Below are 20218 nucleotides of genomic sequence, written 5' to 3'. Positions count from 1 at the left end.
CAGATAATTGTTTATGTTGGGTACAGAGATGAGGTAGTCATTCAAAAATAATGTTAACAAGAAGTTAAGCTTTTAAACGAAGACACTTGTATTTTCATGAATGTTTAATAACCTTTCTGGTGCAGGCGTTCCGCTAGCGACCCACCTCAACAACACAGTGAAATTGCAGGGCGCCAAATTCCAAATACAGAAATAGTCATTATAAACGTTTACAAAAAATAGAAGTGTTCGGAAATGATGGTTATGAAATAAACCAAAACTTGTTTCTCACAAGTGTAGCATGTTGTGAACTCTGAAAACAAAGTTTCCACTCAAAGAAGGAGAAAGGGTAAATTACTGTAGGCTAATTATTACATGCGTGAATTACCAAAAACAATCCAAGATGGCGTAGCAGTTAGGCGTCTTTGTCTTCGTCTTGTCCCATGTATATATCTTTTTTCTTCGCATATGTTTTTTAAATATTTTTTAACCTCAACTCCAACATAATCTCCTGCAACCCGCCTCACCTAATGTGGTATGGATCTGCTATTTTCTTTACTTTAGAACTGGAACCCCCAACAGAAGATAGCAAGCTAACTAGCTACTAGCCACTGCTAGCGGTCATCAGCTAACCTTTATTCAGGACAACTCCTGCCAGTCTGCACAACGCGATTCAACCCAGAGCATACCGGACTCTGCACAGCGCGATTCAGCATACCAGCGCGATTCAACCCAGAGCTCTGAACCTTTTCACCTGGATCATCGCAGCTAGCTAGCTGCTATCCGAGTGGCTACTCCTGGCTAATGTCTGCCCCGAAGCAAGCACCAATTAGCCTGGAGCTAGCCTATGCTAGGCCCATCTCCTGGCTAGCTGAAGAGGTCCATCAGCCACTCCTTGAGCTACAATACCTATTTTGCCAATTGGCCTGGACCCCTCTTACTGCCGATATGGAGCCCCGCCGATCCTTCCCGACTGGTCTACCGACGTAACCCGCCCGGGGGGGTTTTCAACAAGCTCCTCCATCACAACGTCCCCTGAATGCCCATCTGCTAGCCTTCTAGCCCCGGCCTGCTAGCTGTCTAGAGCATATCGGACTGTTAGCTGAAAAGGTCCATCAGCCAAATTTCTTGGGCTACAATACCTATTTTGCCAATTGGCCTGGACCCTTTTACGACACGGAGCCCTGCCGATCCATCACGACTGGTCTGACGACGTAACTGCCCGATGGGGCTACAACTGAGTCTTCCATAACGACGTCCCCCTAAGGACCTTCTGATAGCCTGCTAGCCCCGGACTGCTAGCTGTCTGAATTGCCGTGTCTCCAGCCCGCCTAGCTACTCACGAGACTCCATGATCACTCGGCTACGCATGTCAATATGCCTTGTCCATTTCTGTTTTGGTTAGTGATTGTGCTATTTCACTGTAGAGCCTCCAGCCCTGCTCAATATGCCTTAGCTAACCCTTTTGTTCCACCTCCCACACATGCAGGGACCTCACCTGGTTTAAATGGTGTCTCTAGTGACAATACCTCTCTCATCATCACTCAATGCCTAGGTTTACCTCCACTGTATTCACATCCTACCATACCCTTGTCTGTACATTATGCCTTGAATCGATTCTTTTGTGCCGAGAAACCTGCTCCTTTAACTCTCTGTTCCAAATGCACAAGACGACCAGATCTTATAGCCTTTAGCCATACCCTTATCCTCCTCCTCCTCTGTTCCTCTGATCCACCTCTACGCAGACAACACCATTCTGTATACTTCTGGCCCTTCTTTGGACACTGTTAACTAACCTCCAGACGAGCTTCATTGCCATACAACTCTACTTCCGTGGCCTCCAACTGATCTTAAATGCAATTAAAACTAAATGCATGCTCTTCAACCGATCACTGCCCACACCTGGCCGCCCGACTAGCATGACTACTCTGGACAGTTCTGACTAAGAATATGTGGACAACTGTAAATACCTAGGTGACTGGCTAGACTGTAAACTCTCCTTCCAGACTCACATCAAACATCTCCAATCCAAAGTTAAATCTAGAATTGGCTTCCTATTTTGCAACAAAGCATCCTTCACTCATGCTGCCAAACATACCCTCGTAAAACCGATTCTTGACTTCGGCGATGTCATTTACAAAATAGCCTCCAACACTCTACTCAGCAAATTGGATGCAGTCTATCACAGTGCCATCTGTTTTGTCACCAAAGTCCCATATACTACCCACCATTGCGACCTGTATGCCCTCTTTGGCTAGCCCTCACTTCATTTTCGTCGCCAAACCCACTGACTCCAGGTCATCTATAAATCTTTGCTAAGTAAAGCCCCGCCTTATCTCAGCTCACTGGTCACTATAGGAGCACCCACCCATGACTCGCGCTCCAGCAGGTATATTTCACTGGTCACCCCCAAAGCCAATTCCTCCTTTGGCCACCTTTCCTTCCAGTTCTCTGCTGCCAATGACTGGAACGAATTGCAAAAATCACTGAAGCTGGAGACTCATATCTCCCTCATTAACTTTAAGCACCAGCTATCAGAGCAGCTCACAGATCACTGCACCTGTACATAGCCCATCTGTAAATAGCCCATCCAACTACCTCATCCCCATACTGTATTTTTTTTCTCCTTTACACCCCAGTATCTCTACTTGCACATTCATCTTCTGCACATCTATCACTCCAGTGTTTAATTGCTAAATTGTAATTATTTTGCCACTATTGCCTATTTATTGCCTTACCTCTCTTATCTTACCTCATTTGCACACACTGTATATAGACTTTTCTATTGTGTTATTGACTGTATGTTTGTTTATTCCATGTGTAACTGTGTTATTGTTTGTGTCGCACTGCTATGCTTTATCTTGGCCAGGTCACCGTTGTAAATGAGAACGTGTTCTCAACTGGCCTACCTGGTTAAATAAAGGTGAAATAAATCAAATGTTAAAAAACGTAACTAAATGATGGGGATTAATGGTACATTTACCAGGCAAACTTGTGACACGTAATTGGGAATTTACAAATTTAACAATCAAAGAGCAAATAATTCACACAATGAATGCGAAAGAATTAGAGGGAGACAGCTGAGGGCATTCTGGACAGCTGAATATATGCATTCTGAAGAGAGATTTGCCATATCTTAGCTACACACCCCTCCCGTTCTTGTCTCAACATTTTAAATTATACTCAAGACATTATCTTCACACATATTTTAGATGCTTTTCACTGACAGCCGCAACTCAATACTCAGCTAGGCCTTTTGCCATGTGTGCTGCCAAATTGCTGATTGCCGGCTTCCCAAATTGGCATAGGCCTACATGCTTGTGATTTTAAATATTCCACAGCTAATTTTTAAAATAAGCTAATGATTCTCTATGGCTAAGTCATGCTCTCTGGTGAAGTATTTTGAATAATTGTATTTCGACTGAAGTAGCTATATAACTTTGGAAAACATCAATTTACTTTAGTGCAAGCCAGCATCCGAACAGTGTGCTGTGCACCCGCCAACTTTCCTTTCCAATTCACAAGTGGCTGAAATCAGAAATCTATGTAATGCCGAAATGCTCATATCTCCGCACTAACAATGGGAGTAGTTGTCCCAAAGGCGGGAAGGCAGGCGACAAGCTTAGGGCTGCATATTAAGCCTGTAGAAACGCATTGGTGTATTCTGGACAAATTTTGGTGTGAGTGAGCCCTCTCACTTCGCCTCTACCTCTCTGCTGAAACTATCTCACCTGAGAAAGCAGAAAGCATCCGAGTGAGTGAAACAGGGCCCCTCTGTCTATATGTAGCCCATGTATCAGAGGCTGTCTGGTGTTGAGAAAATTATATTTATTCTTTTTTATTTGTTTCTGCGTGCTGCCTGGAGTGTGAATAAGAATGAAAGCTGTTTTCAAGGCAGACGTCTTTTAACACAGTTGTGAAAGCAGTGTCAATCGGCTTTCCTAAAAGCGCCTTATTAAACCAGATCAGTAGATTATGCCATTTTTCCTGCTTCATTGTTTACCTAAAGCTGCCCAACGCGAAACACACTACTGACCAAGCTCCCTTGGTCTGAATCTTACACACTATTAAAATGGCTGTCATCCCATTAGGGGCTGGGTTTACAGATTAATTAAAGGGATAGTTCACCCAAATTCAAAACATTTCATATGTTTTCCTTACCCTTTAAGAAGAGACAGCAATCCATGATTTGGTTTTGTTTACCTGGCCGCTCTCATCAAATGCTAACTTTGGTTTTTAAACTAAAATGCTGAAGGTGACGGAAACTAAAGGTGACAAAACCAAAGCATGGATTTGTCCAAAGACTACCTACAGAGTAAGATAACCAATATGTCATTTTTGTAATTTGCTGTCAAGTATCAACAATATTTTCCTGTAGCCAACTCATCTTACTTTTGGTAACAATTTCATATGGGAAACACTGAATATTTTTACAGCAGATACTTTAACTTCAATATAATCTGTACTGAATAGCATTCTTGTACAAAAAAAAACAAAAAACAAAAAAACCTAGGCCTAAAAACCAACCAGTGCCACCCAAAACTAGGAGTCCCTCTTGGGATTTCCCCTGCCCACACCGATCTATCCCTGTTGTCCATCCATCTTCCACTAACTATCCATGGTATCCCCCATACTTCCTGTCCTTCATTATCTTTCCCTCTCTCACACTCTTCCATCCTCAACTGGCGATTCCTGTCACCCGCCTATTTCACATCTCTCCCTGTCAGTCCCTAATTAAATGCCTCACTAATTAGCATCTGTCTCCTCTCTATCACACACAAACTCACACACACAATGTGAGGGGTTGTGGGAAATATCAAGCCAGCCTGCGTCAAGCATTTCATGGATTAACACTAATGATGTCAACAAACACACACACAGGCACTGTGTTTCTGCCCTTTGTGTTGGGATCAGCAGACAGGGTAAACTGCTGTGAAACCAACATGGTCTCATTAGAATGTCAAAATAGTCATATCTAACCATTATGTAGTAATATGTCACCTAAACTGACATATTACTTACATGTTACTTAAAGTAACCAGGTTTCCATCCAACCATTTCATGCGGATGAATTACCTAATGCAAAAAAACAGCAATTTTGGCTGTAAAATTTCCCATATGTCGACAAAACAAAATACTCTAGAGAAGTTACGATCATTTTTTTGTTGGTGAAATAGATAGTCACAATTGCGGTTGAAACGCATCATGACGAATTAAACTTGGAGTCACGGGATGATATATTACGTTCTACCACAACCAGAATGCGGAAAAGCATTTAAAGGCAGATGAAATAAGTTATGATGAACTTCATAACTTATTTCATAAGTGTATAACTTATGGTGGTTAAGTGCACAGTGACAAAGCTTCACACAAAATTCCATCGGTAGAGTAAAATGGGATGGAAACATATTGAACTTCTGTTTTTTATTCGGTACACAGAAACTTTAAGCGCAAAAGTGCTTTCATGTGCACTACGTCATCACACAACTTTTTATCAGCAAAAAGTCCGTTTGATGGAAACATGCCTCTGGTGGGAAAGTGCACATATCATTTCTTACGGACTTTAGAACATTTGCATGAAAATCTGTCGCTAATTGTATGAAAACCTAGCTAGTGATCATCTTTAAACCGTATAGTGACATATTCATTATATTTTACTTAGAGTGATATTTTATTTACAGTGCCTTGCAAAAGTATTCAGACCTCTTGGATTTCTTCACATTTTGTGTTTCAAAGACAGATTCAAATGGTTTAATTGCCATTTTTTGTCAACAATCTACACAAAATAGGTAAAAGTGGATATTTATTTATTTTTTACTAAAATGTAGTTGTTGCATAAGTATTCAGCCCCTTTGTTTAGGCAAGCCTGAATTAGTTCCAGAATAAAATATTGCTTAACGAATCACATAATAAGTTGGACTCACTCTGTGTGAAATAATAGGGGATCATGTGATTTTCGAATGACTAACCCTTCCTCTGTCCCCCATAGATAGAACATCTGTAAGGTCCCTCAGTCAATTGCTGAATTTCAAGCACAGATTTAACTACAGATTCTAAAACCTCATAAAAAAGGGCAGTGATTGGTAGATCGGCAACAATAGCAAATCAGACCCAGAATATCTCTTTAAGCATGGCCAAGTTAATAATTTTGCTGTGGGTTGATTGGGTCTATGGGACCCATTTTCAATGTTTACTAAAATAAAAATGATACAATTTACCATTTTTTCAACCTGAGACTCATTGGCCTTGGCTCATTTTCTGTGAAGAACATGTAAAAGAACACATTTTCATTGAGTGCACACTGTGCATCCCCCTACACATTTACATTACATATGTCGTGTTCGGGTCCACCGGTCCCGAGGGTAATAAAAGTGTGTGTAGGTGAAAACAAGTAAAAATTAAACAAAAAGGTTTGCTGTGTGCCTTCAGTCTGTCTTCCTCCTCTCTGGGCTTGCTGTTTCAACATAGCACCAAGAACCTGTCTGTCTGCCTGTCTCCCGCTTTTCTCGCACTCTTTACCCTTTGTAGTGTGTGAACCTGCACAATGTTATTACAATACATTATTTGTATGACAATACATTACACTTTTTTACTTCACACAAGCTGGGACTGCAGCTCCTCAAGAGGAAGCTGACGATGGCAGGAACAGTATGAAAAAACAAGCCAGAGCTCCCACCTCAGCTGTTGAATACACGGAACAGGCCTATCAATTCCTCTAAGTTTGTGTTCATGGCCGACACGTCCCTAGTGTCCTACGTGCCAAAGAAAGGCAAAAATGTGATAGTCATGAGTACGCTGCATAGGAATGGGAGAATCTGTAGCCAGGAACATCAAAAAACAGAAATCATAATGGATTACAATGCCACAAAAGGAGAGGTGGACAATTTAGACAAGCTGGTGACTGGCTACAGCTGCAAAATAAGAACCCCACGCTGGCCACTTGTGATATTCTTCAACATCTTGGACATCTCGGCATACAATGCGTTTGTCATCTGGATGGCGTTGAACCCAGATTGGAACAGAGGGAAGCTACAGAGCGGATGATAGCTCTTTCTAATGGAGCTGGATAAGGTATTGGTAAGAATTCAAATCCAGAGGAGGCAACATATCCCAAGGACCCCAGCTTTTGCAGCCATTGTGAGGAGGATTCAGGAGGAGGACGCTGGTGCCACATCCGCCCGACGCACAGAACCAACAACTTCAATACCAGAAGTAAGTGTGAGCGATGTTGTTGCACGTGTGTGTGTCTAACTCTCCTACCTTGGCCTGCTGTAACTATATATGTGAGTGAGATGTTAATAAAATTCCAGAACTAAGTGTTTTCATTATTCTAGATTGCAGCCAGTAGTAACAAGAAGTGTGTGGACCCATGAAGGACAGTAAGACACAGTACACATGCATCAAGTGCAATAAATACATTTGCAACACACAGTAAAACTCTATCCCTCATGTGGTGTGTAGACCAGCCTTAATTTGTGTTCAATGGGGCTCATTTATCATTTCCATAAAATACTTTATGTAAAATTTGTCCTTCCGATTTGTTCAGTTCAAAGCAATAAACATTAATAGTGATGAAATCCTTGTTTCATTTATATTTGTTCAAGATAAACATGATTTAATCCACACGTCTTTATTTTTTTTTAACTATTAGCACTTTTATTTATACATGTGATCTAGATGAACCATGTATGTTGTCTATATTGCTCGTAATTGATATAAGCCAACATCTAAGTATTAAGTATTTTTACGTAAATTGTTACGACTGTATTGTTTTAAAAACCCATTAATGTTGTGGATCCATCAGACCCGCAAACATTGGATGAATAACAAAAACATGAACACCACACAAGGGTTAAATCACCCAGACACAAAGATACAGTCCTTCTGAACTGAGCTGCAGGACAGGAATTAAACTGCTTAGGGGATTTCATGAGTGGAAGCCATGAGGCAATTGGTGATTTTAAAACATTCAATGACTGTGATGGGGGAAAACTGAGGATGGATCAACAATATTGTAGTTACTCCACAATAATGACCTAAATGACAGAGTGAAAAGAAGAATAGAAATATACAGAATAAAAATATTCCAAAACATGCATCTTGTATTCAACAAGGTACTAAAGTAATACTGAAGAAACAAAAACACAGCAAAGGAATATACTTTTTGGCCTAATGCAATGCCTTATGTTAGGGACAAATCCAACACAACACATCACTGAGTAACTGCCTCCTTATTTTCAAGCATGGTGGTGCCTGCATCATGGTATGGGTATGCTTGTTTTCTGCAAATACTGGGGAGCTTCAGGATCAAAATAAACAGGATGAAGCTAAGCACAGGAAAACTCCTAGAGAAAACCTGCTTCAGTCTGCTTTACACCAGACTGGGAGAGGAATTCACCTTTCAGTAGGACAATAAACTACAACACAAGGCCAAATCTACACTGGAGTTGCTTACCAAGAAGACAGTGAATGTTCCTGAGTGGCCAAGTTACAGTTTGACTTAAATCTGCTTGAAAATTGCTGTCTATCCATGATCCCCAACATATTGACAGAGCGTAAAGAATTTTTAAAAGAATAATAGGCAAATATTACACAATCCAGTTGTTCAAAGCTCTTATAGACACCCAAGAAGACTCACAGCTGTAATCAATGCCAAAGCTGTTTCTAACATCTATTGACTCAGGGAGCTGAATAATTATGCAACTATATTTTAGTTATTTAATTTCTATTAATCTTCTTCCACATAGTATTTTTGTGTAGATTGTTGACAAAAAAATGACAATTAAACCAATTTTGATCTTATTTTCTAACACAATAAAATATCACTATATAGTGATATATTAGTTATAGGTCACATAGCATAGTTAGGGTCATAGACAAGTTTAACTTCTTACGTGTAGGGGGCAGTATTTTCACTTTCGGATGAAATACGTGCCCATATTAAACTGCCTCCTACTCAAACTCAGAAGCTAGGATATGCATATTATTAGTAGATTTGGATAGAAAATTCTGACATTTCTAAAACTGTTTGAATGATGTCTGTGAGTATAACAGAACTCATATGGCAGGCAAAAACCTGAGAAAAATCCAACCAGGAAGTGGAAATCTGATGCTTGGAATCTTTCCAAGTCATTGCCTATCTAACACAGTGACTTAGGCTTCATTTTGCACTTCCTAAGGCTTCCACTAGATGTCAACAGTCTTTAGAACCTTCTTTCAGCCTTTTGCAGTGAACAGAGAGCGAACAAGAAGGTGGGGAAGTTGGTGACCCAGAAAATGACATGAGTTCATTGGCGCGCGTTCACCTGAGGAGGTAGCTGTGTTCCATAACGTTTTTCAAGACATTGGAATCGTCCTGTTGGAATATTATTGAAGTTCTACGTTAACCTGTTGGGGCTAGGGGGCAGTATTTACACGGCCGGATAAAAAACGTACCCGATTTAATCTGGTTACTAATCCTACCCAGTAACTAGAATATGCATATACTTATTATATATGGATAGAAAACACCCTAAAGTTTCTAAAACTGTTTGAATGGTGTCTGTGAGTATAACAGAACTCATTTGGCAGGCAAAAACCTGAGAGATTCCTTTACAGGAAGTGGCCTGTCTGAGCATTTATTTGCTTTCTTTGACATCTCTTTCCAAAAACTGAGGATCTCTGCTGTTACGTGACACTTCCCACGTCTCCAATGGGCTCTCAGAGCCCGGGAAAAACCTGAATGATGTAATTCAAAGCCCTGGCTGAAACACACGAGAGCTTTTGCTAAGTGGTCTATCAGCAGACAAAAGACTTAGGCGCGTGCACTGCCCGCCCCCGCCTTTCTGTTTTTCACTCTATTTACAGACAGGCAGATTCCCGGTCGTAATATTATCGCTTTTCTACGAGATAAATTGCATAAAAATTGATTTTAAACAGCGGTTGACGTGCTTCAAAGTACGGTAATGGAATATTTAGACATTTTTTGTCACGTTATGCGCCATGCGCGCGACCGTGATTTACCATTCTGATAGTGTCTAGAACGCACGAACAAAACGTCGCTGATGGAACATAACGATGGATTATTTGGGACCAAACCTACATTTGTTATTGAAGTAGAAGTCCTGGGAGTGCATTCTGACGAAGAACAGGAAAGGTAAGACCATTTTTCTTATAGTAAATATGATTTTGATGAAGGCTAAACTTGCCGGGTGTCTAAATAGCTAGCCCGTGATGGCTGGGCTATGTACTTAGAATATTGCAAAATGTGCTTCATCCAAAAAGCTATTTTAAAATCGGACATATCGAGTGCATAGAGGAGTTCTGTATCTATAATTCTTAAAATAATTGTTATGCTTTTTCTGAACGTCACATGCTAATGTAAATAGCTGTTTTTTGATATAAATATGAACTTGATTGAACAGACATGCATGTATTGTATAACATAATGTTCTAGGTGTGTCATCTGATGAAGATCATCAAAGATTAGTGCTGCATTTAGCTGTGATTTGTGTTTTTGTGACATTATATACTAGCTTGAAAAATGGGTGTCTGATTATTTCTGGCTGGGTACTCTGCTGACATAATCTAATGTTTTGCTTTCGTTGTAAAGCCTTTTTGAAATCGGACAGTGTGGTTAGAATAACAAGAGTCTTGTCTTTAAATAGCTGTAAAATAGTCATATGTTTGAGAAATTGAAGTAATAGCATTTCAAAGGTTTTGAAAATCGCACCACAGGATTCAACTGGCTGTTACGTAGGTGGGACGATTTGGTGCCACCTAGCCCAGAGAGGTTAAAAAGGCCCTAAAGATTGATGCTTTACAACATTTGACATGTTTCAACAAACGTAAATATAACTTTATTTGACTTTGTCGTGAAATTTTCCACGCGCTTCCTACATTTGGAGTAGCTTACTGAACGCGCAAACAACGATGTATTTGGACATAAATTTTGGACTTTATCGAACAAAACAACATTTATTGTGGACCTGTCCTTGCTTGGAAAATGGCTGTGTGGTTATTTTTGTATATGTACTGTCCTAACATAACCAAATGTTTTGCTTTCGCTGTAAAGCCTTTTTGAAATCGGACAACGTGGTTCGATTCAGGAGAAGTGCATCTTTAAAATGGTGTAAAATAGTCGTATGTTTGAGAAATTGAAATTAGATTTGTGGTTTTGAATTTGGCGCTCTGATTTTTCACTGGCTATTGTCAAAGTCAATCCCGCTAATGGGATTGATGTCGTAAGAAGTTAATGGTTAGGATTAAGATTCCACAATGTGTTCCGGATAGGAAAGAGGAAAGAGACCATGTAGATTTCATCCACCCAGACCCACCTTGAAGATGTCTGCTTCTGTAATGGTCCTTCGGTTTGGTGGGATGGGCTCTGGCGTTGCTATCACACTTTGGTTGCTCATATCTGTGATACACAATGTAAAGAACTATTAATGCTGTTCAGTTCACTCTTATGGTTAAATTAACAATGCTATAATTCATCCCCCATCTCCCCATGCAATCAAATGTCAGCAGTTTAAAGTCCCACTTAATCTAGAAATATTACTGTGCCTAAATACTTTATCTGCAACTTGGAAAGAGGGAAAAGAGGGAAAAGAGGGAAAAGAGAGAAAAGAGAGAAAAGAGAGAAAAGAGGAACAGTGATAGTGAGATGGGAGAAAGAGAGAAAGAGAAAGGAAATTGTGTGTGAGATAGAGAGAAACAGGGAAACAGAGAGCGTGGGACACAGGGATGTCTTTCATGCCCTCCCTTGGAAAATGCGAGAGAGTGAAGCCCCGATTGCCACTGCTGTGCCATGCGTCCTGGCCAAGAACAGACTAATGCGCTGTCTGGCGCCCTGCCTGGGGCCTTGTTAATCCGATACCCAGCTCTGCATCATTCCCCCCCACTCATTAAAACTGTACCCGCACGCATGCCCCTTCTCTGCCAGCCTCGCTGACCCCTGAACTCCACATTCAACCTCACCAACCGCTCAATCACACACACAGCAGTGCCCATGATGGACCGCTTAGCTACTGGTGACTGGCACTCAGTTTAATGTGTGATTGGACTCTATAGGAAATGTGGATGTGAGGGCATTCTGTATGTACCTGCATGTGCGTTGGTATGTAGTTGCATCTGTACACTTGGAAGCTTCAGGACGTACACTATACAAAGCAGGACACAAAGCAGGGTACCCAATAAGCCGATATATCGATAGCCTACTGTAATACAGGTTGAAAACTTCCAGCTCCAGCCCCCTGTCAGGTGTATTGTAGCTGTACTGCCAAGGAGGGCAGTACCAGTCTCTCACCTGGTGGAGGTGCCAGGAATGGGCCGCCCAGTGTCCACCAGCACGCACCAGCAGTACCCGGTGGACGGGTGACACTGGACAGGCTTGTAGAGGCCCCCTTGGGCACAGTCGGGCACGAACACCGCCTCGTTCTTGTGCTGCCGCGCTTCCTCCTGGGCCGACTGCTGCTCCTGGTCACATGACGAGGCTGAGGGGTCAGGGGTAAGAGGATAAGCAGCGAGAACAGATCAAGTCAGCGCAGTGGAGATGGTCCACCTTGGTATATAGACACCCACACACAGTACACCTGGAGAAGATTCATTTAACATCTTATGTCTTGGGGGCAGTATTTCGACGTCTAGATGAGAAGCGTGCCCAAAGTAAACTGCCTGTTACTCAGGCCCAGAAGCTAGGCTATGCATATAATTGGTAGATATGGATAGAAAACTCTAAAGTTTCCAAAACTTAGAATAATGTCTGTGAGTATAACAGAATTGATATAGCAGGTGAAAACCTGAGGAATGGGTGGGATTTTTTTTATGTGGGTATTTTCAATTGAATGCCTAGAGTACAGTGAGGGAAAAAGTATTTGATCCCTGCTGATTTTGTACATTTGCCCACTGACAAAGAAATGATCAGTCTATAATTTTAATGGTAGGTTTATTTCAACAGTGAGAGACAGAATAAGAAAAAAATTCAGAAAAACGCATGTCAAAAATTTTATAAATTGATATGCATTTTAATGAGGGAAATAAGTATTTGACCCCCTCTCAATCAGAAAGATTTCTGGCTCCCAGGTGTCTTTTATACAGGTAATGAGCTGAGATTATGAGCACACTCTTAACTTGTTATGGATAGGGGGCAGTATTTTCACGGCCAGATAAAAAAACGTACCCGATTTAATCTGATTATTACTCCTGCCCAGAAACTAGAATATGCATATAATTGCTTTGGATAGAAAACACCTCAAAGTTTCTAAAACTGTTTGAATGGTGTCTGTGAGTATAACAGAACTCATTTGGCAGGCCAAAACCTGAGAAGATTCCAAACAGGAAGCGCCCTCTCTGACCATATCTTGGCCTTCTTGATCATCTCTATCCAAAACAGGGGATTTCTGCTGTAACGTGACATTTTCTAACGCTCCCACAGGCTCTCAGAAGGTGCCAGAACGTTGAATGATGACTTTGCAGGCCATGGCTGAAAAACAGTAGCGCATTTGGATAGTGGTCGATCTGAGAACAATGAGACTGGCGCGGCCGTGCACGAGACGACTCCATGTTTTTATTTTCAGTCTTTGAACGAAAAAAACCACTCCCGGTCGGAATATTATCGCTTTTTTACGAGAAAAATTGCATAACATTTTATTTTAAACAGCGTCTGACATGCTTCGAAGTACGGTAATGGAATATTTTGGTTTTTTTTGTCACGAAACACGCCGGGCTTTACCCTTCGGATAGCGTCTTGAACGCACAACAAAATGCCACTATTTGGATATAACTATGGATTATTTGGAACCAAACCAACATTTGTTATTGAAGTAGAAGTCCTGGGAGTGCATTCAGACGAAGAACAGCAAAGGTAATCCAATTTTTCTTATAGTAAATCTGAGTTTGGTGAGTACCAAACTTGGTGGGTGTCAAAATAGCTAGCCATGATGGCCGGACTATCTACTCAGAATATTGCAAAATGTGCATTCACCGAAAAGCTATTTTAAAATCGGACATAGCGATTGCATAAAGGAGTTCTGTATCTATACTTCTTAAAATAATTGTTATGTTTTTTGTGAACATTTATCGTGAGTAATTTAGTAAATTCAACCGGAAGTGTTCGGTGGGAATGCTAGTTCTGAACGTCACATGCTAATGTAAAAAGCTGTGTTTTTATATAAATATGAACTTGATTGAACAAAACATGTATGTATTGTATAACATAATGTCCTAGGAGTGTCATCTAATGAAGATCATCAAAAGGTTAGTGCTGCATTTAGCTGTGGTTTTGGTTTTTGTGACATTATATGCTAGCTTGAAAAATGGGTGTCTGATTATTTCTGGCTGGGTACTCTGCTGACATAATCTAATGTTTTGCTTTCGCTGTAAAGCCTTTTTGAAATTGGACAATGTGGTTAGATAAAGGAGAGTCTTGTCTTTAAAATGGTCATATGTTTGAGAAATGGAAGTTTTTGGATTTTCGAGGAGTTTGTATTTCGCGCCACGCCTATCATTGGATATTGGAGCAGGTGTTCCGCTAGCGGAACGTCTAGATGTAAGAGGTTAAAGGGAGTGCTCCAAATCTCAGCGTGTTACCTGTATAAAAGACACTTGTCCACAGAAGCAATCAATCAGATTCCAAACTCTCCACCATGGCCAAGACCAAAGAGCTCTCCTAGGATGTCAGGGACAAGATTGTAGACCTACACAAGGCTGGAATGAGCTACAAGACCATCGCCAAGCAGCTTGGTGAGAAGGTGACAATAGTTTTTGCGATTATTCGCAAATGGAAGAAAAACAAAAGAACTGTCAATCTCCCTCGGCCTGGGGCTCCATGCAAGATCACCTCATGGAGTTGCAATGATCATGAGAACGGTGAGGAATCATCCCAGAACTACACAGGAGGATCTTGTCAATGATCTCAAGGCAGCTGGGACCATAGTCACCAAGAAAACAATTGGTAACACACTATGCCGTGAAGGACTGAAATCCTGCAGCACCCGCAAGGTCCCCCTGCTCAAGAAAGCACATATACATGCCCGTCTGAAGTTTGCCAAGGAACATCTGAATGATTCAGAGGACAACTGGGTGAAAGTGTTGTGGTCAGATGAGAAAAAAATGGAGCTCTTTGGCATCAACTCAACTCGCAGTGTTTAGAGGAGGAAGAATGCTGCCTATGACCCCAAAAACACCATCCCCACCATCAAACATGGAGGTGGAAACATTATGCTCTGGGGGTGTTTTCAGCTAAGGGGACAGGACAACTTCACCGCATCAAAGGGACGATGGATGAGGCCATGTGCCGTCAAATCTTGGGTGAGAACCTCCTTCCCTCAGCCAGGGCATTGAAAATGGGTCGTGGATGGGTATTCCAGCATGACAATGACCCAAAACACACAGCCAATGCAGCAAAGGAGTGGCTCAAGAAGAAGCACATTAAGGCCCTGTAGTGGCCTAGCCAGTCTCCAGACCTTAATCCCATAGAAAATCTGTAAGAAGATCTGCAAAGAGGAGTGGGACAAAATCCCTCCTGAGATGTGTGCAAACCTGGTGGCCAACTACAAGAAACGTCTAACCTCTGATTGCCAACAAGGGTTTTGCCACCAAGTACTAAGTCATGTTTTGCAGAGGGGTCAAATACTTATTTCCCTCATTAAAATGCAAATCAATTTATATCTTTTGACATGAGTTTTTCTGAATTTGTTGTTGTCAGTGGGCAAACGTACAAAATCAGCAGGGGATCAAATACTTTTTTTCCTCACTGTATCTAATGGGTTAGGACCCAGATTGCAGTTACTATGGCTTCCACTAGATGTCAACAGTCTTTAGCCTCTTATGGCTAGGGGGCAGTATTTTCACGGCTGGATAAAAAACGTACCCGATTTAATCTGATTATTAGTCCTGCCCAGAAACTAGAATATGCATATAATTATTAGCTTTGGATAGAAAACACTCCAAAGTTTCTAAAACTGTTTGAATGGTGTCTGTGAGTATAACAGAACTCCTATGGCAGGCAAAAACCTGACAAGGTTCTGTTCAGGAAGTACCCTGTCTGAACATTTCTTGCCCTTGTTGATTCTCTCTATCTATTACAAAGGATCTCTGCTGTTACGTGACACTTCCCACGTCTCCAATGGGCTCTCAGAGCCCGGGAAAAACAGGAATGACGTAATTCAAAGCCCTGGCTGAAACAAACAAGAGCAAAAGCTAAGTGGGCTATCAGTGGAGAAATGCTTACGCTCGTGACCTGCCCCGCCCCCGTCTTTCGGTTTTTCCCTCAGTTTACAGACATGCAGATTCCCGGTCGGAATATTATCGCTTTTCTACGAGATAAATTGCATAAAAATTGGTTTTAAACAGCGGTTGACATCTTTCGAAGTACGGTAATGGAATATTTAGAATTTTTTTGTCACATTCTGCGCCATGCGCGACCGTGATTTACCATTGGGATATTGTCTAGAACGCACGAACAAAACGTCGTTGATGGAACATAACAATGGATTATTTGGGACCAAACCAACATTTGTTATTGAAGTAGAAGTCCTGGGAGTGCATTCTGACGAAGAACAGGAAAGGTAATAACATTTTTCTTATAGGAAATGTGATTTTGGTGAAGGCTAAACTGGTTGGGTGTCTAAATAGCTAGCCCTGTGATGCCGGGCTATGTACTTAGAATATTGCAAAATGTGCTTCATCCAAAAAGCTATTTTAAAATCGGACATATCGAGTGCATAGAGGAGTTCTGTATCTATAATTCTTAAAGGAATTGTTATGCTTTTTGTGAACGTTTATCGTGAGTAATTTAGTAAATTCACCGGAAGTGTTCGGTGGGAATGCTAGTTCTGAACGTCACATGCTAATGTAAAAAAAGCTGGTTTTTGATATAAATATGAACTTGATTGAACAGACATGCATGTATTGTATAACATAATGTCCTAGGTGTGTCATCTGATGAAGATAATCAAAGGTTAGTGCTGCATTTAGCTGTGGTTTTGTTTTTTGTGACATTATATGCTAGCTTGAAAAATGGGTGTCTGATTATTTCTGGCTGGGTACTCTGCTGACATAATCTAATGTTTTGCTTTCGCTGTAAAGCCTTTTTGAAATCGGACAGTGTGGTTAGATTAACGAGAGTCTTGTCTTTAAATAGCTGTAAAATAGTCATATGTTTGAAAAATGGAAGTTTTCGGATTTTAGAGGAGTTTGTATTTCGCGCCACGCCCATCATTGGATATTGGAGCAGACGTTCCGCTAGCGGAACATCTAGATATAAGAGGTTAAACGTTGTTTCAGGCTTGTTTTCTGAAAAATGAAGAAGGAGACCTTTCTGTCAGTGGACTGTAGAATCATGCAGTGCTGGTGCGCGCGAGTGTGCGCCCCTCATTGTTTTTCCTTTCTATTGAATACGCTATTGTCCGGTTGAAATATGATCGATTATTTAGACAATTGACAACCTGAGGATTAATTAGAAACATCTTTTGACATGTTTCGACAAACTTTACTATTAGGATGTATTCGTCTGCATGTTGACCGCCTTTGAGCCAGTGGATTACTGAACAAAACGCGCTAACAAAACTGAGTTTTTGGGATATAAAGAGGGACTTTATTGAACAAAACAACAGTTTATTGTGTAGCTGGGACTCTTGTGATTGCAACCATATGAAGATCTTCAAAGGTAAGTGATTCATTTTATCGCTATTTCTTACTTCAGTAATTCCTTTACTTGGTTGTAAAATGTTTGCATGCTTTTGTAAGCGAGGCGCTGTCCTCAGATAATCGCATGGTATGCTTTCGTCGTAAAGCCTTTTTGAAATCTGACAAAGCGGCTGGATTAACAAGAAGTTCATGTTTGAGCCGATGTATAACACTTGTATTTTTTATGAATGTTTATTATGACTATTTCTGTATTTTGTAGGTAAGGTGCATGGATGCATGAATCTGTGTGTGTGAACATGACTGAGTGGAAACTAAGTAAACCTACAAAGGAACAAACAAAACAGGATCATACCTGGAGGAGCAGGGAGAGAGAGGGAGTGGTTAGTGAAGCAGCAAGTTTAAATACCCTGAGCCCAGGTGGCTCCAATCACCCCAGCTCTAATCACTGACGACCCTCCTCTGCCTGCAGGAGGAACCGCCCCTGCACTGCAGAGGAGGGGCCGTGACACTATCCACATTCTGTGACTAACAGCAGCATCAGACCCTAGACCCCCACAGAGGAGGAACCAGAAGGTAGCAGAGGTAAATCAAGAGTGCCCCGACAGACATGCAGTATTTTGATTTGTATTGTTGTTATTTCTTACATTATTACCTACAGCCCATAATAACTTTTGGATATTAGATCAGCGGTCACTCACCAGCATTTCAACCGGCAATACGACTTTCTGAATTGGAACCTTTATTTGTTTATGGACATATTCAATCTCTCCCTATCCCAGTCTGTTGACCTCACTTGCTTCAAGATGTCCACCATTCTTTTAGGGATGGGCATTTTACCTTTTTGACTGTTCTAGTACTTGCATGTTTTTTTATAGTACTCGAGTACTCCAAAAAAATTGTTTTTGTTGTTGTTGCTATTTTCAGAAAATGTTCACATTTATCAATATGCCAACAGCGAGCAACAATGCCTAATTTATCATAACCATTACAGACAACACATACTAATTGCTAAATTGCCCCATATATATATTCAGTAAATAAAAAAACAAGTGCCATTTAAGATGTATTTATTGAAAACTGTAAAATCAACTGGTTAACATTGTGGAACACAATCTTCAAAAAGGTAGTAACCTCAGCAGTGTGACGCTTACTTGTAGAAGCCTATCGCTGTGCAATGGCATTGCCTTGTTTTGTTAATTTTGTAGACAAGACCCCTTATTTCCCGAGCCCTGATCACAGGAAAGACACCTATTTTATAGTAAAAAAAATATGATGTAAAATATCAAAATAAAATAGAATAGAATAGTGCAAAGCCATTCGTGTCTCGAACAGTCACTCTTAGAGTGATAATGTGAAATAGGCTCAATTTGGCAAGGGTTACAAACCAAAATCAAACGGAAGTCTTCTTTTTGATATGAAGATTGAGTTTATTATGCCTGTTCCTTCTACATTGAACACTACATGTGGATGAATTATGGCCAAGACATCTGTTTGGGGAGTAGGCCTAGGCTTAATGATTCTGATGAAAATACGCTCTTAGTCTTCATCAAACTAATAACTTTTTCCATGTTTTCATTGTGGAACCTGTCTATGTTTAGGGGGGTAATAGTTTAGGCTAACCAATTCTAAATGCCACTAGCAGTTCGTAGGGTCGTCACTAACATTAGTTACCACAAACACAAAGTCATAAACCCTGCCTGTTTCTACAAGTTTGCTTCTTAAAATCAGATTTTAAACCTAACCCTGACCTGAACCACACTGTTAGCCTTATGCCTAACCTTAAATTAAGACCAAAAAGCACATTTTTGTTTTCATGCATTTTTACGATATAGCCAATTTTGACTTTGTGAAAATTTTGACTAGTACCAGTACCCTAAACGACTAATGACAAATATTCCAAATCTACAGTTCATTGTTGGAAACACATATATCCATACTTCAGTCAACCAGTCCATTTAGAATTTGTAATAAAATTGTCATCATTTGGCAAGGAATGTAGCTTGAGTTTCCCATCAGTTAGATACATTTTTATAGCCATTTATTTCTGTAGGCGTACACAGCACGTGTGTGTAGAGGGAGCAGTCGGTACACAATTGAGTGAGTAGTGAGACATGGAGGGGAAAGGGAATTTAGTGAGCAGAACTGTGTGATGCTTGGCTTGGTTTATTTTTTTGTTGTGTCCCTGAAATGCACATGTACAAATGGAACACTAGAGTCAAAGCAAAGTAACGTTGTCTTCAAGACAACATTTCGACCAAATAGTTTTACAGTATTAGAAAAAAAATATCTAAAGATCGAGCATTGAGGTCAGTTCGAGTACTCGAGTACTTGATTACTCAAGCCCATCCCTACATTGTTCCTGTACCTAAGAAAGCAAAGGTAACTAAACTAAATTACTAATCGCCCCGTAGCACACACTTCTGTCATCATGAAGAGCTTTGAGAGGCTAGTTAAGGATCATATCACCTCCACCTTACCCAACAACCTAGACCCACTACAATTAGCAAAACGCCCCAACAGATCCACGGATGATGCAATCACCATTGTACTGTACACTGCCCTATCCCATCTGGACAAGAGGAATACCTATGTAAGAATTCTGTTAATTGAC

At 40.7% G+C, this 20218-nt stretch overlaps 1 protein-coding gene across 3 annotated transcripts in view; it reads right to left on the bottom strand.

The window, feature by feature from the left end:
• The window catches only part of smoc2 (SPARC related modular calcium binding 2), a 93944-nt gene that overhangs the window by 26829 nt on the left and 46897 nt on the right, over positions 1-20218 (bottom strand). For 2 of the 3 annotated variants that reach the window (XM_029753432.1, XM_029753433.1), the window contains exons 8-10: positions 12266-12452; positions 12063-12119; positions 11295-11377 (exon numbers count right to left, since the gene is read on the bottom strand). In XM_029753432.1, coding sequence (XP_029609292.1) covers positions 11295-11377; positions 12063-12119; positions 12266-12452 — 327 coding nt within the window. The remainder of the gene's footprint in view (positions 1-11294; positions 11378-12062; positions 12120-12265; positions 12453-20218) is intronic. The other variant, XM_029753434.1, reaches the window with a different exon arrangement.

Source organism: Salmo trutta, chromosome 5 (assembly GCF_901001165.1).
Source record: "Salmo trutta chromosome 5, fSalTru1.1, whole genome shotgun sequence".
Classification (NCBI taxonomy): Eukaryota; Metazoa; Chordata; class Actinopteri; order Salmoniformes; family Salmonidae; genus Salmo; species Salmo trutta.
Note: the sequence above shows the minus strand (reverse complement) of the source record. Positions and strands in the feature narration are given on the sequence as shown.